General features: G+C 46.8%; 2 protein-coding genes across 2 annotated transcripts; one reads left to right on the top strand and one right to left on the bottom strand.

Moving 5' to 3' along the window:
* The first annotated feature begins 606 nt into the window (after nt 1-606).
* Nucleotides 607-12,946, top strand: LOC106885551 (methylcrotonoyl-CoA carboxylase beta chain, mitochondrial-like). Its single transcript, XM_014937829.1, has 12 exons — nt 607-957; nt 2,600-2,796; nt 3,746-3,924; nt 4,822-4,902; nt 5,333-5,511; nt 7,039-7,231; nt 7,865-7,956; nt 8,858-9,014; nt 9,640-9,762; nt 10,533-10,681; nt 11,045-11,126; nt 12,603-12,946. Exons 1-12 carry the CDS (start codon nt 638-640, stop codon nt 12,684-12,686), a joined length of 1,836 nt encoding a protein of 611 aa, XP_014793315.1. The 5' UTR covers nt 607-637; the 3' UTR covers nt 12,687-12,946.
* Nucleotides 12,947-13,281: 335 nt separating this feature from the next.
* RPE65 (retinal pigment epithelium-specific protein 65kDa) lies at nt 13,282-21,755 on the bottom strand. Its single transcript, XM_014937842.1, has 14 exons — nt 21,712-21,755; nt 21,069-21,151; nt 20,592-20,742; nt 19,918-20,025; nt 19,528-19,669; nt 18,818-18,965; nt 18,115-18,196; nt 17,606-17,738; nt 17,344-17,483; nt 16,062-16,191; nt 15,205-15,319; nt 15,004-15,098; nt 14,800-14,911; nt 13,282-13,556 (listed from the first exon to the last, which is right to left on the bottom strand). Exons 1-14 carry the CDS (start codon nt 21,720-21,722, stop codon nt 13,405-13,407), a joined length of 1,602 nt encoding a protein of 533 aa, XP_014793328.1. The 5' UTR covers nt 21,723-21,755; the 3' UTR covers nt 13,282-13,404.
* Nucleotides 21,756-24,182: the final 2,427 nt, after the last annotated feature.

Here is a 24,182-nt window from a genome sequence, read left to right as displayed (position 1 = left end):
GCGGCTCAAGGCCCCGCCGGCGGGCCCGGCCCGGGCACTCGGGGCAAAGGACACCCGGGGCAGAGGAGAGGACACCCGGGGGCGGGCCGCCGTGTGGGCTGCGGAGCCGCCCCGAGAGGCGGGCCCGGCCCCTCCGCTCGGCCCGGCTGGGTCCGCTCCCGCCCCGTTCGGCTGCTTGGGCCCCGGCTGGGCCCGCTACGGGCGGCTCCTCCAGCCCGCGGGCCCCACTGGGCCCACTCCCGGCCCCGTAGGCCCGGCTGGGCCCGCTCCCGGTCCTTTTACCGCCCCACTCGGCCCGGTGGGCCCGGTCCGGCCCCTCTCGCCCCCCGCAGGCCCAGCTGGGCCCGCTCCCGGTCCTTTTATCGCCCCACTCGGCCCGGTGGGCCCGCTCCGGCCCCTCTCACCCCCGCAGGCCCAGCTGGGCCCGCTCCCGGTCCTTCTCCTACCCCTCGGGGAGCCGCCGCCTCAGCGGTCTCTCCTCCAGGGAGGCCGGGGTGCTCCCTCACACCCCCGGGCCTGAGGTGCGGTGCCTTCTTCACCTCCTCAGCCGAGGGAGTCTGGAGTTTTAATTTATATTTTTTTATGTGTGTATGTGTGGCAATAAATGGTGTTTCTTCTCCCTTCAGCCCTCAGGGTCATGTGGAACACGGTGGCGTTGTGCTCCCTGGGCAAGCGGCCCCCCGGGGCCGCGTCTCCGCTGCTCCCCAGGTTACAAACCTTAAATCGCGTGTTCGAAAGAAAATACCAGGATTTGTGTCACGGTAAAGAGCCAGCACGCTCGCTGCAGAATCAGGGCTTGAAACGGACACGCGACATGCTCCCCTGCCGTTTAGTAAGTAATAAAGCAAAACATAAACGGTATGCAAAAACTTACCCTGTTTTAGACGGACGTATCCTGTCTGTGTATCGCCATGTGTTTGAAGAGAATTTAAGGAACAGTGAGGCTGTTATTAAAAGGTAATAAACTCTTTCTGTGGTGTTTTAAAAATGTTGCTGCTTGCGAGGTGATGTGGGAGTTTCTTATGGGCGCTTTTAGGAACTTTTTAACATAGGGAGAATGCTAATTAGAAAGTTCAAAGATTCAAAAAGCAATTTTTCTTGCCTAACCATTTTGGAGCTTAGACTAGTTTCCTGGCTGCTCGTCTCTTCTCTGCAGAGTGGGTTTTGCAGGGATCAGCCCTTGGTAATTTCAGCCCCCCAAAAGAGATGCCTAAATGTTGACTGAAATGCCTAAATCTGGGTGCGATCTCTATTTGAAATGTATTTGTATTTGAACGGCCATGTGCCGTTGTTTTGCCTATATACCCAAGAAGTATTTTTTCTACACCTTCATAAATCTTGTTTCTTACTCAGTTTTTGAACACAAAGACGTAAATGGTGACTCGTGCATTTACAGATCCCTCCTGAAGGAGTAGGTGACAGTTACTGCACTTGACTGTGATTCACCAATAAAAGCAGGAAGATGTATTTTATGTGTTTGTCCTTAAAAGATCAGATGGCAAAAATTCAACCAATGCCTTTGTTCAGAGGAATGATACATGAGCTGGCAGCGACGCTTCAGCAAACACACTGTGCCCTCCTGTGGTGGCATTTAGGACATTATTAAAAATCCTTAGCTCCTTTCTCAGAGGTTTTTCAATCCCTGCAGCCTGCAGGAAGCCACGATAAGATAATGGAGCCACGGACAGAGTGGTGCCTGAATAGTTGTGTCAAACAGGATTTTTAGTGAAAGATGATGCATCTTGGTGAAAAATGTTCTATTTTAAATGAAGAACCTGGTTTATTTAAGGCTAAAATTATTCAAGCTACCACATTTGTTTACACTTTAATTCTTTATCTATACATGATGTTGCCCAGACAATAACATTTGCTAATCGTTTCCTCTCCTGATTGTAGTGACACTGCAGTATTTGCTGCTTCTAAAGTATATTTTCCATGCTGTGGAGTGTGCATTTCTTGCCGATTAAGTAATTTATTCTACTTATCAGTCACTGATTTTTGCCAGATAAACTTGTTGAGGGAAACTGAATCCTTTGACTGGATTTTTCCCTAAAGCGTTTGGAACAGGGAGGTGAATGTCTGTCCTGAATTAGGACCGGCCAATTATGACAGCCTTATTAATAGCTGCAAATTTATAGGGTAATGTTATTGTATCTCTCAAAAGTCAACTGTCATTGCTGATGCTCGGCCCCTCGTCAGTGCCCCGCTCAGGGGGTTGCTGGCAGAGATTAACTGTGTCATATATTGTGAAATACAGTGTGTTGGGTGTATGTGGGCAACACCCAGGGGAGGGTAATGTCTGCTGGCTGTGAACCTAACCTACAGATAGAATATTTATATTATTCCACTCTTTTTTTTTTGGCCTTTATTAGACAGTTTTTGAATAATGAAACTAAACTGCTTGCTTTAAATAACATACCTCTGCTTTTTATTACAGTCGGTAAGAAACAATAATCCGAAAATGTGAATTTATCTTCATTCTCGTACCGTTGATGTGAAACCTGTGCAATACATTGAAGTGCTGTGTTCAATCTGCTACAGGGTAACTTGTAGAGCACCGGTGGTTTTCATTAACTGAACCTTTTGTTTCTTGAATCAGATACTCAGAATTGCTAGAGACGGCCAGTAAAGGAGGGGGAGAAAATGCCATCTTGCGCCACACTCAGAGAAACAAGAAGCTGTTTGTTCGTGAGCGCCTCAAGTTGCTGCTTGATGATGAGTCTTTTCTTGAGCTGTCTCCGCTGGCAGGCCTCGATCTGCCCTACGGTGACGTCCCTGCTGCTGGGTGCCTTACTGGTAATTCCTAACAAATGTAGTACTGGACCTAATGGGAGAGGGATGGAGTTCGTTTGTTTCGTTGCTGATATCTTTAAATATGATTCACATTAGATCTAAAGATGGATACAGGCTGAGCAGCCTTGCTCACTGAAGGAGAGGTGTGTGGTCCTACTGGGAGAGGAAAAAGGATACATATAATCACCTTTATGGAATACTTTAGTATCTTGAGAGTGTGCTTTCCTACGAAAAGTGAACACCAGGCCTGCTCAGTAGCAGCATGAAAGAGTTCAGCCACCGCCGTATTATTCCGCTGTGCTTTTTGTTGAGACATCTGGGAGAAACCTTTAAAGAAAAAACATGCTTTAATTTCTATCTAGATTTAGTAATTTATTCTACTTCCCAGTTACTAATTTGTCTCAAAAAATTTAGGCGGATGTGTCAAATAATGGGTCAAAGGAAAGGGGACCAAGTTATTGTGAGTCACAGGAGCTGTGGCATTTCTTTTGTAATGGTTTTCAAATTATAGTCAAGCCTCTCACTTATTGCATTTTGAAGAGAAATTCCAGTCGAAAAAGTAAATGGAAGATTAAAGTATAAAATCCTATCTTTTGTCATTGATTGTTACATTTTTCACTTTTATATAGGTAATTCTTAATTGCGTTCCCTCTTATCTCAAGAGTTGGAAGTCAAACTATGTATTTTTTTTCCTCTTGCATTGTCACCAGGAGTAAGTTTATTTCAAGTTCTGTCTTCTGTCATTCAGATTATTTTTTTTAAATATCATTAGCTTTCAGCTTGTTATTCCAGAGAAGAGTGATAGATTTCTTCCCTGTGTGGTATTTATAACTTACATTGCAGCTTATTGATATAGTATTACCGAAAGAACATCCCAGCTATAATTTGCCCCCCTTGTTTTGTCTGTGGTATTTTAGAGAGTCCTGATAAGTGTCTGTGGTATCACTTATAGGAATTGGCAAAATCTGTGGGGTCTGGTGTGTCTTCATGGCAAACGATGCGACGGTGAAAGGAGGAACTATTTATCCCATCGGGGTGAAGAAACAATTAAGAGCTCAAGAAATAGCCCTGCAGAACAGGCTGTGCTCCGTGTACCTCGTCGACAGCGGGGGAGCTTTCCTACCACTGCAGGTAATTCACAGCAGAAAATACCCATGTTTATCTTAATTGTATTAATTCTTAGCAACAAACCTCAGATTGAGGTTTAGTTTTTCTGGCTGGCTGACTTTTGTTGTCTGTTAGAGTTTTGTCCCCAAATGGGAGTCCAGGCAATGATTGGAAGATGATTTATAACAGTGCTGATGGCTTTGGCTAATCTTGTCCCTAATCAAAGTTTAGAAACTTGAATTTCAGTGGGGGGACAAAGTGCTGACCAAGCACGGGTGACCCTCAGCGTGCTGAAATGCTTTGGTGTCTTTAATAAATTAGTACAGCATTTGAGGTTTCTGTTTTAAACTTCAGAATCTATAAAATTACTCTGTATTTTATGGTAACGTTTGTGATAGTAACGCAGTAACCTCCAAGGCCTTTAAAATGTTAGTTTTTTGAATTCTTACTGTAAAAGGAGAATTTTACAGGTTACTTTCCAGGGGCCATATTATCGCAGAGACTGTAGCAGTTCTTTTTGCAGACTGAAATGCAAATGTAAAGAAAAGCTTTTACCTGACTTAAGGAATTACAAAAACTAAGTAAAAAGGGAAACTGTGCTGAAGTCATTTCACAAATAAAGGATGAGCATGAGCTTCTGAAAGGTCCCTTCCATCCCAGGCAATTCTGTGATTCTCTGTTTACAGTCTCACTTTGTGTAAATTAGTTTCACAGAAAGTTAGGAAACTTACCTCTGTTTTCAAAACACAGGGGTGGTGGTGTGGAATTTCACAGCCAGAGCTGTATAGGAAATCAGGAGTGATTTAGTGGTGACCTTCCCAGAGCGGGTACAATGCATTTGGGAGGGAATGGGACGAAGGGGAAGCCTTGGCTTTTGTAGTTCATATTGAAACTCCTTCTGTGTTTTCTCCACAACCTCAGTCAGAGCTGTTTCCTGACAAGCTGCATGGCGGCAGGGTTTTCTACAATGAAGCAATAATGTCTGCCATGAGGATCCCCCAGGTACAGTGTCGCTTGGAGTACAAGTAAGTGGAGTAGATGTCATCAGGAGAGTTCTGGAAAAACAGTTTGCTCTAATAAAAATTCCAGGAACAACTCTCAAACATGAAAAAAAAAAATTCCCAAAGCCCATCTCTTTCTGTTTGTGGTGAAAGGAGATTCAGGTAGCACCTCACATAACAGAATACTTTAACCTTAAGGATTTTCTGAGCGTTTATGGACTGATGGTGATGGAAAAGCATCAAATCCCTGGGTTATTTCAGAGTAAACGTTGAACTCTCTCAAAACCAGCATTGTTGTTCCTACTGGGACAGTTCATCGTTCCCCAAGCTGTGATTTAGTCTCTTGAAGGTTTCTGAAATGGAAGGGGTTTTTGGTTTTCCGTTCTCCCCTCTCCAGCATCTGGGTTTGTTGTGGTTGCTGTGTCCCTCAGGTGGCAGTGGTGTGTGGCTCCTGCGTGGCCGGAGGTGCCTACGTGCCAACCATGGCCGAGGAAGCGGTGATCATAGATAAAATCGGTACCTTGTTCCTTGCTGGCCCACCCCTGGTCAAAGCTGCCACGGGAGAAGACGTCTCTCCTGAGGATCTAGGAGGAGCCAAACTTCACTCTCAGTACGTTAAATAATTCGCAGAAGTAGCAGAGGATTCAGCATACTTAGCTTTAAAGAAACTATCATTTTATCTTAAATTAATGTGATTGAAGCTACTCCAGTGACGTGATACAATATGGTCCTCAGGACTGAAAAACATGTAATGAAAAAAACCCAGTAGAAGTGATAAATGAATTATTATGAAAGGATGATGGTATTCAGTTGCATAGGTGGGAGTATTGTGGGGCCAGATAGAACTCTTGGAAATGAAAAAAGTCACGTGGCATTGTCATTTCAGCTTTACTGCTGGCCACAGGAACTTTGTGTTCCTAGAATCATAGAATCACAAGATGGTTTGGGTTGGAAAGAACCTTAAAGCCCCCCCAGTGCCACCCCCTGCCCTGGGCAGGGACACCTCCCACCACACCAGGTTGCTCCAAGCCCCCTCCAACCTGACCTTGAACCCCTCCAGGGATGGGGCAGCCACAGCTTCTCTGGCCAACCTGGGCCAGGCTCTCACCACCCTCCCACCAAACAAGTTCTTCCCCACATCTCAGCTCCATCTCCCCTCTTGCAGGGTCCAACCCTTCCCCCTCCTCCTAGGGCTCCCCTCCCTCATCCAGAGTCCCTCCCCAGCTCTCCTGGAGCCCCCCTTCTTGAGGGACTGGAAGGGGCTGGAAGGTCTCCCCGGAGCCTTCTCTTCTCCAGGCTGAACCCCCCCAACTCTCTCAGCCCCCCCTCCCAGCAGAGGGGCTCCAGCCCTCCCGGCATCTCCGGGGCCTCCTCTGGACCTATCCAACAGCTCCATGTCCTTTGTGTGCTGAAATACATACATATAGATATATATACTATAAGTACACACACACATCTGGACCCATCCAACAGCTCCATGTCCTTCGTGTGCTGAAATACATACATATAAATATATATACTATATGTACACACACACGCTCTGATGGAAATCTCACATAAGTACAGAGCCTTTCTCACAAAACCAAATACCGGTGTGAGAGGCAGCCAACTGTGGTCCATGCAGTAAATTACATTCTTTATATCCGGGCTGGAAGTGCTTATTTTGACATAATTTTTGAAGTTTGTTTTCCCCTTATTACATTATTTGCAACAAAGTACAGAGCCTTTCTCACAAAACCAAATACCGGTGTGAGAGGCAGCCAACTGTGGTCCATGCAGTAAATTACATTCTTTATATCCGGGCTGGAAGTGCTTATTTTGACATAATTTTTGAAGTTTGTTTTCCCCTTATTACATTATTTGCAACAACATCATAATGAAAATAATTTGAAGGTCTTCCTTTAATACAGGCAAACACAAATGTCCCAGGAGAGAAGTCCTTACTGTGCATTGGGTTTGTGGATGGCACAGAAATCCCACTGACTTAGTGCTTTCAGCTCATTCGTACAAGAACAAAATCACACACTATTTTCAGGGAGTTTGGAGAAAAACTAAAGATTTTCCCTTTAATTTGGATTTTCTATCAGACTTCAGATTCTATTAATTCCGTGCTAATTAACGTTGCTGTCCCTCCTAGAGTCAGTGGCTGCAGTGACCACTTTGCCTCCTCGGAGGAGGAAGCCTACGAGTGCATCCGGAACGTCATCTCCACGCTCAATTACCGCCCGCTGCCCGAGGAGGCCATGGAGCATGACAGCCCTCTCTACAGTCCTGATGAGCTCCTGGGGCTGGCACCACGGGACTATAGGTGTACCCTCCCTGTGAAACTGGTAGGTGACACTCACCCTGTTCCTTTGTCCCTTCTCCACCTCGTAGCTCCAGATTAATCATCAGCAGGCCTCTTGGAGAATCCCGAAGCACCTGAGATACTCCGTATTATTACCTAATCCTTTGCCAAACTGTCTTGAGTCTGCCATAAAGCAGAACGGCAACAATCCTGTAGAATTACAGAAAATATTTAAGCTGAAAACCTGCTGGAGATGAGATCATTACAATTACAGATCGATTATCGGCAGCTGAACCCCATCTGTTTCCAGGCACCCTCTGAGATGCTCTCATGTCTCATACCATGTTGGCTGCCTTGAGAATGTGCCTTCCCTTTCCTGGTCTGTTTTCCCTTCCCCCTGCCTTTTTTTTCCCCCAAAAAGCCAAGACTCTGTTTTGTAACTTAAATGCCTAACGAAAACACTGAGGAAAAAAGCAGCAAAGCTCAAATTAAACTTGATGGAAGTTGGGACAGACGCAGAGTGTAAGACATTGAAGGGCTTCTCTGCTCATTTAGGTTTATTTTTTGCAGGTCTTCTTACTATTTTAATTAATCCTATTTTCACTTATGTTTCTGTAGTTAAAACTAAAAATATACTTGTGTGTGTGTGTATATATATGTATATATTTCTTTGCAGATTCTGAGCCGTCTGATGGATGGAAGCAGATTCCAGGAATTCAAGGCTAATTATGGAACAACGTTAGTGACAGGATTTGGCCACGTGGAAGGGTAAGGCTTGATTTCACTATCAGGATGTGTTGGATGTATTTGTCTCAGTAGCTTTCATATCATCAGGTTTGATGTTTTTCCAGTAACAATGTTTATGAAGTTCTGAATCCATTGGGAATTGATAATAAAATACTTCTAGAAAGGCCAGTGTTCTGTCTCTGAGCTCCAAATTCATCATGTCTCAGGTCAACAGCAGCAGAGAGTGATTACAAATGGCTTTAATGACTTTGAAGTGATTTGTTTGCCCAGGCAGCTGGAACAGTGAAGTCTCAGCAGATTCCTTAAGAAATAAGAAACAGCATCTTCGAAAGTGTTCCTTCCCAACCGGAGTTGAAATCCATCATCCTTCTCCCGTGGGATGGAGATGGGATAATACCCTTATAATAAAACCTTGCAGAGTTCAGATCAGACTGCATTATTAACTCATTGATGAAGCATACAATGTTCCAGTCAAATCAAATTAGGAAAAAAAAAAAGGTAGTAAAATATATGTTTTTGAGCCTCTTTAGGTTGAAAGTATACATTTTTCAGATTGACTGGTACGTTGTATGTTACAGGAATTAGAGAGAACCTGGAGTCCTGGCACCTTGTGTGTTTTCTTGCAGTGTAAACTCAGGTTTACAGGTCAGATTTATATGTATTTTATATATATATTAAAGTTAAAGCTTTACCCATCCTCTGGGTATTTAATCTGTGTTAATTCTTCCAAGCTTTACCCATCAGGAGAGCTGTAAGACTCGTTTGGAGGGTACATGAGGCTCCTTGACTGAAACCACACCCATAACAGCATCGTTCTGAATTCACGGATGTTGTTTCCATCCTTCAGGACATTCCGAGCTACGGTTTGATTCAAATTCCTGGGGTTGGGAAGTTGAAAAGGCTCAGGTTGTCTGTGTTGCAGGTGCTTGGTGGGGGTGGTGGCCAGCAACGGGGAGCTGTCCCACGACGCCGCTCTCAAGGGCAGCCATTTTGTGCAGCTCTGTGGCCAGCGTGGTGTCCCCATCCTCTTCCTCCAGAACACCGCTCCGCAGGCGCCACAGCCCGCCAGCCTCTCCCAGGTAGTTTCACTTCACTCCATTTCACTGAATTTCACTGAATTTTTAGCGTTGGAAGGGACCATAGAGATCATCTAGTCCAACTCCCCTGCTGGAGCAGGATTGCCTAGAGCTTGTCAGAGCATGTTACTCAGGACTGCCAACAGGCTTCGTTCAGGTCCTGCCCTTTGTTTTGTTTTGTTTAAGATTACATTTTGAAAATTATTAATTGTTAGGAAAATATTTTTTTAAAACTGAGAAACTTCGTAATTACTCCATTCTTAAATCTTCCCATTAGCGTTCTCATTTGATTCTAATTTTAAGCAGGCCTTTATCCTTAGCTAAAATGGTACTGCCCAGCTGGCACGCAAGCTGTAAAACTTGCAATTTATTTGCTAATGGCTGGGAGAGCGAGGGTTGCTCAGTATTACTGGTTTTTGCACCATGGTTATAACTGTTTTGCTGATTTTCATAGTAAAATCAGTGCATAATGGACTATGGCAGCTAATGCTGCTGTCTTAGTGTTGTGGAGGAAATGATCATACAGAACTGTAAAGAAATAACTTTTAGAAATACAAGCGTGGCGGGAGCGGAGGGAATCTAGAAGATAAACTGAAAGGATCTAAAAAATCTTTTGTTTTTATTTCAGGCAGAGGCTCACTCCAACAGATTAAAAGCCCAGGCCTCCATGATGGCTGCTGTGGCTTGTGCACCTGTTCCCAAAATAACCATTGTCATCGGGGGCTGCTACGGGACCGAAAGTTACGTTATGGTAGGGGGAGTGCAAATGTTGTGTTATAGTATGGGTAGCACAAATGGTATGGGACAAGTAGAATAAGCATTAATGTGTCTGGTAATAGACATTTTACGCTTTGCCAAGATTTCACAGCCCTTCATTTTGAAAACAGTCAGTTGTTGTCATAGATGTTGAACTCAGTATATGTTATAGTATGGGTAGCACAAATGGTATAGAACAAGTAGAATAAGCATTAATGGGTTTGGTAATAGACTTTTTACGCTTTGCCAAGATTTCATAGCCCTTCATTTTGAAAAGTCAGTTGTTGTCATAGACGTTGAACTCAGTGTTAACTACTTTTACATCACAGAAAATTTGGGCTGCATCTAAGGACCTAGAGCCAGTTCTAAAAAAAGCAGATTATCTGAAAATGTCCCTACTTGGAGCCCATCCTGCCTTTTTCCTCTGTTGGTTTCCAGCGATCGAGGAGCACGTCTCCTTTAGTTGTGCTACTCTTTGTGCTGTTGGCGCTGCTGCCAAGTGGAGTAGGACTCCTTGTTTGCCCAGAATTAAACATTTAAGTGCTTGGAGGAAAAACGAAATAATAAAATAGCCATATTGAAGGCCTTGGGGGTTGGAGGTTGCTCCCGCAGGGTGTCTGTACTGAGACAGGAGCTGTATCCTTAGCGCTTTACAAATTAAACTCAATTACATTCTGCCTTGAACTTGATCGTGTCGTCCTACAGCTGTCTTTTTTGTGATTAATTTCAGTGAGTTTGTGCTGTGTATTTATTTTTTTTTGGTAGTGTGGGAGGTCCTTCAGTCCAAACTTTCTGTTCCTGTGGCCTAACGCCAGGGTTGCTCTTGTGGATTCAAGACATTTCTCCGCAGCCCCAGGAGCCGAGGACAGTGACTCTGCAGGAGACGAGTCAGAGCTAAAACAGCTGAAAGAAAAGTAAGGCCCTTAAACATAAGCCCTTGCAGTTACACTGGGATTTAATTGGTTAAATTACCTATTTTTAGTCATCTTGCAGATCAGTGCATCCCAAACAATGTTTGATTTCAAACCAAACCCAACCCCAAAACGGTACAACCCAAAATCAAGCTATTTGGAATGTGGAGGATTGTCTGTGCTGCAGAATGATTACATCTGTTAGGCATTAATTGCTGGATTCTAATTAATTTTAACAGTAGAACTGCACATTCACTTGAGATTGAAGTACATGCCTTTTTCATCTATGATGATTGATCTAAAAGCCGGATGGTTTTTATTACATTGTTGTGCTTTCAAGCATGTTTAATCCTCTCTCTTCTCCAGGCTGGAGGAAGAAAGCAGCGCGTTTTACTCCTCTGCCAGGCTCTGGGATGATGGTGTGATTCTACCTCAAAATACTAGAAAGGTAGGGATTTTTTTTCCTTAAATATTCTCGGATCTCAGAAGGATCTTGGGGTGAATGCACAAGAACATGACTCGCTCAAGGTCAGGGCCACGCTGATTCCCAGAGCCTGGGTCTTGCACTTCTTGCTCCAGTTTCTGGGGCATTTATCCTTGGAATTCTCATCTTTTCTCTTCCCCATTAGTCTGTCCAAAAAGTTCCTCTTGAATCCTGCTTATTTGACTACAGCATTTCCTCACTGAACCTCTTAACTGATTCTCTGTCCAAATCCTTTCTTTTTTGGTCTTGCATAATCACCCCATCTTCACTTTCTAAAGTTCAGGCTTAGATTCTTTCTGAAAGCCGCCGCCTTTGTTCTTTTATTTTTCCTCGTTATATTGTTTATTAGCAATACTTCAAACGTTCTTTGCACTTCTAAGGCTTGTTTACTTAAAGATCACAAATAGAGCCTGCTATCCATTAATCCTCCTAAATACAGAACATATTTATGGTAGTACGGAGATGGGAAATATTTTCTGTGGAGTTTACAGGAACTTTGATAATAGGAGAGCGCCAAGAAGTATTTTCTAAGTCCTGAGACTGCCTTTCTCTGGGAACTACACGTGGAAAGAAAATAGGTTGAAATGAATCACTGGGGTAACCTGGGGTAATTTTCACCAGCGCATCACAACTCGTGTTTGCCTGTTTAGATGGTTTTTTTACAATATTGTTCTGCGACTTTATCCCAGTTCTTGCTAATAGATGGAATTAACGTTTGGCTGTGTCGGAACCGACAGCACGTGCTCCTTCAGAGCCACAACGTGCTGCTTTTTTAAGAGGCTTTAAAAGCCAACATGTGCTCCAGCAGCGGTGGGAGAGGCACAGTGGAATCAGGAGAACGCTCACCGTGACTCCTGATTTCCAACCAGACACACAGAAGGTTCTGGCAAAGGAGACTATTAACTTTTATCACATGGTGCATATTTAACAAAATCATAATGGAGAATTATCTTGTTTTTAAAGACCAACAGTCCCTGGTGTTACAAGACACCAGGAAAGATGCCTTCTTAGATAAAGATGGATGCGGAAGAGCAGGATGTTCTGCTAATTTGTGATGTGATTGGGAACAGGAGGAGCGTGGCTGTGTAATAATAGAAATGAATTTTCATTGGAGTTCTACACTAAAACTGGAGTTCCAGTGTTCCAAAAGTAGTTCTCTTGCCACCACAGTGACTTTAAAACACTTTAGTGGTCTCTGGCATAAACTCTGGGGGCCTGAGGAGGTTTTTTCCTTGACGTTTCCCCTGCCCCAGTGGTTCTTAACACTGACCTCTCTTTCCCCTGACGCTATGGTCAACAGCTCCTCATTTTAAACTTCACTATTTTGCAAGAAGTAAGAACAAGTGCATTACAGAATGAGTGCAGAACTAATAAGTTTTACTTGTTTTTTGCTTCAGAGGCCCGTTGCTTATATTTATATGTGGTTTTGTGTTTAATTAGGTGATTGCACAGTGCTTGGAGATCACAGCCCAGCACAAGTCCCAGGTGGTGTCTCCGTGTCCGCATCCCGTCATCAGAATGTGACTGCCCCAGCCTCAAATCATCAGCCTTTTTGAACTAGCACCCTGTTTTAGAGATCTTTAATGTAAATGATTTTCTAATTCTTTGATACCATTAATAAAAAATGCTAAACCATTGCAGACAAATGAGAATCCTGGATTTTATGTCTATTAGCAGTTAAGTTTGTATTTTGACCCATAACCTCCTGCCACAGTAGTGGAAAATGCATTTTGTGAAGAGGAAGGATTAAGCTGAGAGCCCAGAACGCTCTGAGGAAGCAAATTCATCCCAAGCTGGAACAATTCCTTGATTTTTTTCATATTCATGTTTTAGTATGAAATCCAGAAGTCAAGAAACTGCACTTTTTTGAGGAGAGAAATGGGAAAGACAAAAGAGCGGAGAGACTCTGTGTCGTGTTACCCTGTGTACAGGTAACGAGTTCACACTCTCCCATTTCATCTATCTTTAACTCTGCCGCAGCCACAAAGTTTAATTTTGTAAAAACAACAAACTTGTGGTGTTTCAACTGTACGTCCAGAAATGATGCCAAAGGGTGCATCTGAAAAATACCTGGTTAAGTATTTTGAAGAGTCATCGACAGAACTGAACTGCTCAATCTCAATTAAGGAGCCGTGCAAACAAAAAGGGACGTTGAAGGAATTTAGGTCATTTGAGCGCTCGTGGATGGAACGTGCACCTTTTTGGAGCTGGCAGGAGCCCGAGGCGACGTTGCAGGCAGTGGTCAGGCTCTTTTGAAGAGGCCGTGGAAGGTGACGGGGATGTTGACCTCCACTTCTGCCCTGGCCACCTCGCTCATGTCCTTGGCGTTGAGGATGAGGAGGTAGGCGGGCTTCGGCCCCGCGCCCGGGCTGATCACGATGCTCAGCACAACCCCTGGCAGGGACACAAACAACCAGCCTGTCCTGGGGGGGCACCTGCTGACCCAGCCCCGAGGTGGCCACTCACACACAGGGCACCAGGAAATCCCATTGTTACTCTAGACTGAGGTTATTGATTTATTTCTACTACTATTTTGGGTTCTTGCTGCCATTATCCCAGCCTGGGGTGCTGGGGCACATACAGAGTTTCATAGAATCATAGAATTATTGAGGTTGGAAGAGACCCTTGGGATCATCGAGTCCAACCATCTCCCCTACTCTACAAAGTCCTCCCCTACACCATGTCCCTTAGCACTGCATCTAAACGTCCCTTAAACACATCCAGGGATGGGGACTCCACCACCTCCCTGGGCAGCCTGTTCCACTGTCTGACCACTCTTTCAGTGAAAAATTCCTTCCTTTCTGTTTAAACCTGAAATGTGTTTTCATTCTGAATAGAAACTGTGAAAAGCTGTTGTGGTGCTGATGACAAACATCACTTACTGGCACAGACATCACATTTTGTCCATTCATTTTGTCAACATTATGAATTACTTTATAACTCGGCTTCTGAGGTTTAATGCCACAAGATAGAAGAGAGTTAAGTATATTGCTGAAATGCTCATAAAATGCACTTCTGTTCTGGAAAGCTTTTAAAAACAAAGCTTAGAACCATGCCAGGGGGACTCGAGCCCCTGCACAAGAGCTGGGAAGGGATAAGACGGAATTTGGTTCTGTCAAAACCAGTGAGAGTTGGCTCTTCAACTGGGCAGAGCCAAGACTTCTCCCAGTTTCAGGAAATCCTGTTTGGAGATGGGGAATTCAGGGAATAAGCACTGCACCATCTGCAGCAGGTTTGGGGCTGTGGGTATGTGAAGACACCACATACAGTGTGTGACACGGGTACAACTACGTGTCCTCGAGTGACAAAGCCCAAATTCACTCCGCTCCTGCCTGAGGAGGATGGGTTTAGGAGCAGAAAACACACTTGGATTAAGAGAAGTTTGAAGTTTACAAAGTTTTGCCACCTGAAATTCTTGAAATATTGCCATTCCTGATGGAAAAAGGTTAGGAAATGAGGACAAGAGCTCATCTAAACCCAGAGGGGCTTTTTCCTCCTGTTTTTCTCATTCCATCTTAATTCTCCCACTTTTCTGCTCGTGCTCACCCCTGGCACGTCCTTGCAGGCAGCCCCTGGGGCCAGCGGGCACGAGCTTTTCAAATCCCTGTGCCCTCAACCAAAATAAAATCATTATTACCATCATCTTCCTCCAGGGCATCCGGGTGGGAAACGAAGATGGGCTCCGATGGGTACGAATCCGGCTCTTGCCACACCCAGGTCTCCTTGGTTTTAACGTTCAGCTTGCAAAGCTAAAGAGGGAAAAACAACAAAAAACTGCTTGTCAGAAACAACCTTTTCTTGTCCTTAAAGCTCGTGGAAAAGGGGTTTCGTTGATATTTACCCTGTCTGGGACGAAGTGATTCAGCCCCAGCCCGTAGGTGTAGGTGTAAGGCTTCCCGCAATATTTCTTGTAATTGATCTGTGGAAATTCAAAGGCTACAATAAAAAATAAATATATCTAGTGAGGCTGAGGGGGAGGGGGGGCGCAGGGGGTGCCGGCGTTGCTGCTGGCTCTGTTTTTGGGGGGTGGCTGTCGTCCTACCGTGGCGTGGCCCTGAGAAAATAACTTCTGGCTCCAGCCAGATGGTCTCATCGCTGCGCAGGGTGGCCGTGGCTGTGGTGTAGGGCAGCGTCACCAAGTTCTTGCCCGTGTCGGCCTGGGACAAAGGAAAACACCCATGAAAATGAATGAAAAATACCCAAAGAGTGTATGGATATGCCAGCGAGCTCTGGTCAAGGGTGGCCACCTGATGGACCTCACGCCGTGAGCTGCCACCCAAACCATGCTGTGATTCCATGATTTAAGGCTGCTTTCTCCACCCCAGGCAGCAGCACCCTCCGAATTAACTGCTGCCCCACAATCTCTGATTTGAACAGCAATGTAGGGGAAATACAACGGAATAACACTGATCAGCTAAAGAAAATTAAAAGTTTCTCTGTAGACCCATACTTAAAGTTCCCTCCTTCATTAAAATGTTTAATTTGCACTAAAGGGGCCAGGCAGAGCACCAGCGCCGCTCGGCCGTAAGGAGTGGGGTGAGAGCGGTGTCTCAGCCCCACGGGGAGCAGGGGGGACACTGGGACATGGGTGCTGTGATTCCATGATTTAAGGCTGCTTTCTCCACCCCAGGCAGCAGCACCCTCCGAATTAACTGCTGCCCCACAATCTCTGATTTGAACAGCAATGTAGGGGAAATACAACGGAATAACACTGATCAGCTAAAGAAAATTAAAAGTTTCTCTGTAGACCCATACTTAAAGTTCCCTCCTTCATTAAAATGTTTAATTTGCACTAAAGGGGCCAGGCAGAGCACCAGCGCCGCTCGGCCGTAAGGAGCGGGGTGAGAGCGGTGTCTCAGCCCCATGGGCAGCGGTGGGGACACTGGGACATGGTGGTACCTTGTCGATGTTGAGGGGCAGGACGTATCTGCGGGCTTCGGGCTGCGGGGCCTTCTCTGCCTGACGCTTCACCTCGTCCCAGTTGGCTCGCAGGTTGGCCAAGTAGAGGTAATTGTAAACAAACTCAAACCTGCGCAAAAACAGGGTCACAGATGGAAAATGAGATGTCATTTGCATCTCAGGGGATTCAAATACAGCTGGTTTTTCACAGAATCACAGAATCTTCTAGGTTGGAAGGGACCTTAAAGATCATCTTGTCCAACCGTCAACCTAACTGACAAAAATAGACACCCACACAACAAACAAGGAGCATCATCACTAAACCATACCTCCCAGCACTACATCAACCCGTCTTTTGAACACCTCCAGGGATGGGGCCTCAACCACCTCCCTGGGCAGCCCATTCCAATGTCTGATAACCCTTTCAGGGAAAAAATTTTTCCTAATATCCAGCCTGAACCTCCCCTGGTGTAACTTGAGGCCATTTCCTCTCGTCCTGTCGCCTGGGACTTGGGAGAAGAGACCGACCCCCCCTGGCTACACCCTCCTTTCAGGGAGTTGGAGAGAGCAATAAGGTCTCCCCTCAGCCTCCTCTTCTCCAGGCTGAACACCCCCAGCTCCCTCAGCCTCTCCTCACCAGACTTGTGCTCCAGACCCCTCACCATCTTTGTCGCCCTTCTCTGGACCCGCTCCAGCACCTCCAGCACCAAAATTCAATGGAGTAAGACAAGTCCTGGCCCAGGAGGCCATCCTGCCCCTCTGGTCTGCCCTGGGGAGGCCCCATCTGGAGCACTGGGACCAGTTCTGGGCTCCCCATTTCCAGAAGGACAGGGAACTGCTGGAGAGGGTCCAGCAGAGGGCTACAAAGATGATGAGGGGACCAGAACATCTCTCTGATGAGGAGAGGCTGAGGGACTTGGGTCTGTTCAGCTGGAGAAAAGCAGACTGAGAGGGGATCTCATGGATGCTGAGCAATAGCTAAAGGGTGGGTGGCAAGAGGATGGGGCCAGACTCTTCTCAGTGGTGCCCAGGGACAGGACAAAGGGCAACGGGCACAAGCTGGAACACAAGAAATTCCATCTCAACATGAGGAGGAACTTCTTTCCTGTGAGGGTGGCAGAGCCCTGGAACGGACTGCCCAGAGAGGGTGTGGAGTCTCCTCTGGAGACATTCCAAACCCGTCTCCAACCTGCCCTGGGTGACCCTGCTCTGGCAGGGGGTTGGAGCAGATGATCTCCAGAGGTCCCTTCCAACCCCACCAGCCCGGCATGGCAAGACTCACCCCTTCCAGGTGCAGAGGTCAACAATGAGAAACCCATTATCTTCATAGGTGTTAATGTGGTGGAAAAGGTTGAAGGCCGAGGTGCGGTATTTGATGTTGAGGAGCCTGCCTTTCTTCTTCTCGGCCACATGAAGCCAGACCTGAAAAGCAAGCAGCTGCTTGGTGTAGGCTCAGAGAAATGTAGGAGAAACCAATATGATGGGTCTCCCGGTCCAGGGCTGACCTCCCAGTTGAGCCCAGTTTAGTACCACCTGCTGCTTACCCCCATGGTTTCATTGGACTCGAAGCAGTCCATGTAGTTGGCTCCCCAGAGGCTCCAGGAGGAGAGGAACTTGAGGAGGTTGATCTTCACGGGTGTTTCAACAAACACTATGTAGTTCGAGGTCAGCCCAAAGCTGTTCGGAAACACATGGGGAGCACATCAAGTGTTTTTTTGGAGAAAAACCATGCAATCAGTTTGTTTTAATCACTGAAAATAGCACACAGATTGTGGCTTAAAATGACTGGGATATAAACATCCTGATTTTGGTAATCACCTAATTTTAGCTGCTGATTGCACGCAAGAACAAGTCCTGGGGCCATTTCTGTAAAGCACCCAAGATGCTGCACACATGGATCCCAGCTTCATGTGGGTAAAGGGGGATGCTGTGAGCATCCACTCGCTTGTCAAAGCAGTTGCTGTGCTGCTGGGACGCACTGGTGGCACCCAGGAGCATTGTTGCTCTAGTTACTGGACCAGCATTGAAGTCTACTGCCCCCAGGAACCCTCACCTGTGAACGTAAGAGGGCTTAAACCTGTCACTGCAAGGGAACTGCACCACCACCTCTGACTTGTTCATCGGGTCTTCCTTGTCTGGAACAAGAATAGAATCATGGAATGGTCTGGGTTGGAAGGGACCTTCCAGACCATCCAGTCCAACCACCAACCCAGCACTGCCCAAACCCCCACTGACCCATGTCCCTCAGCACCACCTCTGCCCGGCTTTGAAATCCCTCCAGGGATGGTGACTCCACCACTGCCCTGGGCAGCCCCTGCCAAGGCTTCACAACCCTTTTGGGGAAGACATTGTTCCCAAAATCCATCCTGGCACAACTTGAGGCCATTTCCTCTCGTCCCATGGCCTTGGGAGAAGAGACTGACCCCGCCTGGCTACCCCCTCCTTTCAGGGAGTTGGAGAGAGCGAGAAGTTGATGGGTTGTGGAGGGTTTCCCTGTACTGACTTGGGCTGTATTTGTAGTATTTGCCCACCAAGTTTCTGCCTTTAACACAAAGGCAGATCATGACTTAGAAACCACTTTAACGTGTTTTAAAGATAACATTTCTGTTGGTTAAAAAAGTAAATATAACCTAAAGATTATTAAAAAAACCAACTTGATGAAAAACCCATGTGAAGGATAAAAAAAAAAAATAAAAAAGAGAGATTTATGGGAGGGGAAGATGTTCTGGGTTCTCAACGAGGTGGGATTAACCGACCTGCCTGAAGAGGAGGAATCCGGATGATGTTATAGGCCAGGGAAAAGTTCTTCCCAAAGCAGTTGCCGATGTTATAAACCGTCCCGTCGTTTTCAATATGGGGATGAGCTGTCGCCCCGTTGACGGACACGTATTTGCAGAGATCCACCTGGAGGAGAAGATGCAGAAAGTCAGGAGGTTTCTTGGTGGGAGGTCACCAGCTCTGCGAGGTGTCACAGGTCAATACGTCCTCACTCCAGATGTGGAAAGTTCTTCTCTAAGCCCCAAAAGGAGCAAAGCCAAGTCATTTGAGAGGGTCAGGCGAGCTGACATGGTTACAGAGAGAGGTTTGGGGTTCTGGGGTCCAAAAGGAGAAGCCCCACAGGCTGGACATTGGTAATGCAGCAAAGAAAAACATCAAAACACAGTTCCATGGGGTGAATGCTGCTCGGCTTTGATGTAGGAACCCTCTGGTTACAGTCCCCTTCGCAAACCCCAACACAAGCACAAGGGTATGGAGCACAGACCCCCATCACCTCCTAATTAAATATTCCTCAGAGCAGCAGCAGGTTCATTTACGAGCTCATTCCGACCCTGCTCTCATTAACCTTTCTCTGCACCATCTCCCCGACAAACCCCAACTCTCCTTTCTTCGGAAGAGGCTGTTATTAAAACATTGTCATGTCAGTTTTACTCCTCCAGCTATTCAGAAGCTCAGCACAAAGACCCACCTGCTTAATTGTCTCTAAGGTATCGGGGTTGATTTTGGTTATGAAGTTGGTCTCGGTACAGGCGTAGTAATCTTCGCCCACGGGGTAGACGTTCACGAGGGCATTGTCAGTCACCTCCACACCTTTGAAGTAGGTGAAAAACCTGAGCAGAGAGAACGGACAGGTGGTCAGGGCCTTCTTATCATAGAATCATAGAATCGCCCAGGCCGGAAGGGACCTCCAAAGGTCATCTAGTCCGACCTCCCCGCAGTCAGCAGGGACACCCCCAACTAGACCAGGTTGTCCAGGGCCTCGTCGAGCCTCTCCTTGAATATCTTGAAGAAGCCCAGAAGCTTCCTGGAAGAGGAAGCACCGTGGGACATCGCTACAACCTCGATGGCCCCACCGTACCTGGAGAAGATGTTCTTGCAGGGGTCTGGGTAGGCGTAGGTGCCAAATTCTGTTATCACGATCCTTTTCTCCGTCATCGCCCTCACGTAAGCATCTGTCCTGACAAACCTGGGCAGGGCAAGAAGGCACCTTGGAGGTGTAGCCATTAAAAAAGCAACAGGCTACATGATTATTAAACAAATATTCTCGTGATGAGCCTCGTGAGACCTCTGACAGCGGCAGGTCCCTGCAGGCTCCTGCTGCATCTGGAGCACGTGGGGTCCAGCACCCACCCCCCAGAGGGAGCTGATGGGAAATACAGCGTTTTGCCTAAATATTCTGCACCAAAACATCCAAAAACCAACAGCTCGGCAGCTTTTAACTGAAAACAGCCCAGTTTTCAGCCAATGACATAATTCTGTCACCCACTGCAGCTGCACCCAACCCGCCCTCCCTCCCCTTCCAGACGTTTTGTATCTGTACAAAAAGTTGCATTTCTGCTAACTGTAAGCAAGTTTCAGTTATTTTTGGCCAGTTTTAGTGGTCTCACCGTTAGAGTTCTTCCAATAACTGCACAGACTTGAAATAACTGGTGGCTCCCACGTGCTGGGCAGCAGATCCCATCCCCAGCGCTCACGGTTGAGCGAACGCTTTGTTATTTTCTTTTATTTTTGACTTGGAAAATTGCCACCCACCTTCGGTGATAGGTGACGTGCCCCTCCTTGAAGTCAAACTTGTGGAGGAGCGCCTGGCCATCAAAGAGGTGGTAGAAGGGCTCCGCGCCCACCTCGAACAAGCCAGGACCGCATCTCAGGAGGCTTCCTCGCAGCCAGGTGGGAATCCTGCCTGCAGAAGACACAGGGTTGGTCCATGCGCAGCCCACGGTCAATCAGAGCAAGAACAAAACTTCAAACTATTTAATTTCTTTTTTTAATGTTGATTCAACTTGAATTTTAAACATCCATGAGCTCTTAAAACCGCTTTTTTCTTCTCCTCAACTAAAGATGTCAAGTATTGATATGTCTGAAGATCCCCCACCCAATCTGTCCTTCTTCAACCCCAAACCACACCAGCCCTGTCACCTCCCGCCCTCGTGAAGCCTCCGAGCTCTGGTGGCCATGAGCTCCCCAACACAAAAGCTGGGTGGGAGGAGATGGGGAGCCCGCACCAACCTGTGACGTGGGCTGTCACCGGAGAAGACAGCTCCTCCACCGTCTCAAAGAGCTTTTTGTAGCCTCCAGCAGGATGCTCCACTCTGAAAGGAGCAGCAGACATGGAGTTAACTTGGTTTTGGGATCGCTTTGGAAACCCCCAATGATGGAGGGGTTTTTTTTCCTGAAGAGACTGATCTGGGACTTGTAAATAACATGAGAGATCAGGAGGATTCCCAGGGCTGTGACCAGTTACTGCAGCCACCTGCGACCTGGCTGGAGCACACAGAGGAACAGGGAACACCAAGGGGACAGCCCCTGCTGCAGCCCTGCAGGCAAAGACCCTCACCCAGGGGACAAATTCAGGATATCTTGAATCATCAGGAAGCAAAATCCAACTTGTATCTCCTGGGTCTTTGATAAGCAATTTTTTTTCCTCCTTTTTTTTTTTTTTTGAGCTCAAGTGAGTGGCTGAGAAAGTTCCACCTACACCAGGTACAGACCATCCTCTGGTCCCTGGAGCTGAGCCTGTCCCCTGGGGGCCAGAATCCCACCATGGCATGGGACGGACCAACATGGACACCCCCTAGCCTCACAGCAACCCCCTGGCCACGCCGGCGATGGGTGACCTCCTCCTGGAGAAGAAAACCTCAGGAATACTCACTGGCTGTACATTTTCTCCCCGATGAAGGGCCCGAGGCTCCAGCAGCCAAGACGCAGCGAACGCAGTGTGCTGGGTATTTATGGGGCACTGGGTATTTATGGGGCACTGGGCCCCACAACAAAACCACCTCCCCCTCCCCTGCCAATGAGCCCACCCCAGGAACAGAGCCGGCTTTCACCGCCAAAATCCTCCCCGGGGCTTTGAGAGGTTTTTGTTTTGTCGTTCGCACAAAAAAGGGCTTTGAATGTTTTTCTCAGACCTAAATTCTTCCCAAGCAAAAGTGATTACAAAAGGAAAAAAAAAAAAAAAAGGAAAAAAAAAAAGCAAAAAAGGGGGGAAAGAATCAAAAGATGACAAGCACGGGGAAGAATTTAAAAAAAAAAAAAAAAAAGAAAAAAAAAAAAAAAAAAAAAAAAGGAAAAAAAAAAGCCAGAAAGGAGTGAAATGGAGCGCACTGGAGTCACGGCGGGTGCTTGGCACGGCCACTCGGCTCCTCACCACGCCGTGGGGACACCTTCCCGGCTCCAACAGACCCTGGGCTGCCAGAAACTGCTCCTTCCTGCAACAGCATCTCGGTGCCGAGTGATGGAGCGCGGCCACATCACCTCAGAGTGGGGGGACTTGAGAGATACTAAGAGATAAGAAGACATTGGTGTCAAATATTATCATTCCTAGCTCCCATACACACCAGCCACCAGCTTCTTCCTCCATCTTGGGCCTCTGTAGAAGACCATCTTTGCAAGGTTCAGCACCTTGGTACAAGCACAAGACCAAATCCCTGTCCACCAGCTGGGAGGGTGTCAGGGAGCATCATAGAACCATAGACATTTAGAGAAGAGAAGGAAGGTTTCTTGGAAAAGACGTTTCAGATCATGGAGTCCAACCATCAACCCAGCACTGCCCAAACCCCCACTGACCCAGGTCCCTCAGCACCACCTCTGCCCAGCTTTGAAATCCCTCCAGGGATGGTGACTCCACCACTGCCCTGGGCAGCCTCTGCCAAGGCTTCACAACTCTTTTGGGGAAGGTATTTTCCCCAATATCCATCCTAAACCTCCCCTGGGGCAACTTGAGGCCGTTTCCTCTTGTCCCATGGCCTGTTCCTTGGGAGAAGAGACCGACCCCCCCTGGCTACACCCTCCTTTCAGGGAGTTGGAGAGAGCGAGAAGGTCTCCCCTCAGCCTCCTTTTCTGGAGCTCCTGAGATGTGAGGAAGGGCTTTTGGACAGCTGCTGTCAAGCAACACCCCCAGGTCCTTTTCCACCAGGCAGCTCCAGCCACTCTGCCCCAGCCTGGAGTGTCCGTGGGGTTAGTGTGACTCAAATCCAGCCACTCTGCCCCAGCCTGGAGCGTCCGTGGGGTTGGTGTGACTCAAAGACAGGACCCAGCTCTTGGCCTTGTTGAACCTCACACCACTGACCTTGGCCCATGCATCCAGCCTGGCTAGACCCCTTTGTAGAAGCCTTCCAACCCTCCAGCAGGTCAACTCTCCCACCCAACTTGGTGTCTTCTGCAATCTGACTGAGGATGCACTCCATCCCCTCATCCCAGTCACTGATAAAGGATTTCAGAAGGCGGTAAATTTCTTAAGTCTAATGCACATAAAGTAGTATTTTTCACAGGGGTTGTCACCAGCCCTACCTACTCAGAGGGACGTCAGAGCTGACCACCCTCTCTTTGATGGGCAGGACAGCAGTCACTCTCAGAGACGGCTCCACAAAAGCATCTCTTTCAAGAGCAGACGTTTATGAAAACAGCGGTGCTGTGATTTCAGAGATTAACAAGATTAGGAAGATTACTGCTCTCCCCCTCACGGGCAGCCCATGGCATGAGATGAGGACATTTCATAATGCCATGGACCTGGGCGTGCTCCTCCCATAGGGCAGAAATGATCAAAACATCCGTCAAAGGAGAAAAATAGACATTAAATATCCCCATGTTAGATTTCCTACTACAACTAGTAAGTGAAACTTGGGCTTGCTTTTCTTTACAAGACAAAGCATTTCTTTTTGGAATGAGGGTTCATTTAAGGCTTCTAACCAAAAAACTAAGATACTGTTGAGCCTTTGTGAGCTCTTTGACTGAGGCCTCCAATTAACCCTTCATATTAAACAACCTTAATTATATGGTAATTTGTCTGGGAAAGCAACAAATAGATTCAATATAAATTTGAGTGTGAGCTCAAGGCCTCTCAGCAGTGCAAATAACGTGGAGATTTTTAATTAACCCCAGAATAAGGACTCAAAACAGTGTCCTAATCTTTGATGTCATGAAAATGCAGTGTTTCCATAGTAACATCATCTTCCCAGGCCCCATCCTCCAACTCCAGTGGCTTTGGAGGTGTTCAAGACTCAACATGGTGCCGAGTAACCCAATTTAGACAGACCCGTTTTAAACAGGGTTTGGACTAAATCAGACTTGATATTAGGAAGACATTCTTTGGTGGGAGGGTGGTGAGAGCCTGGCCCAGGT

Source organism: Calidris pugnax, unplaced genomic scaffold, assembly GCF_001431845.1.
Source record: "Calidris pugnax isolate Ruff unplaced genomic scaffold, ASM143184v1 scaffold29, whole genome shotgun sequence".
NCBI lineage: Eukaryota > Metazoa > Chordata > Aves > Charadriiformes > Scolopacidae > Calidris > Calidris pugnax.
The sequence above is the reverse complement of the archived record's forward strand: the minus strand, read 5'-3'. Positions and strand labels throughout refer to the sequence as shown.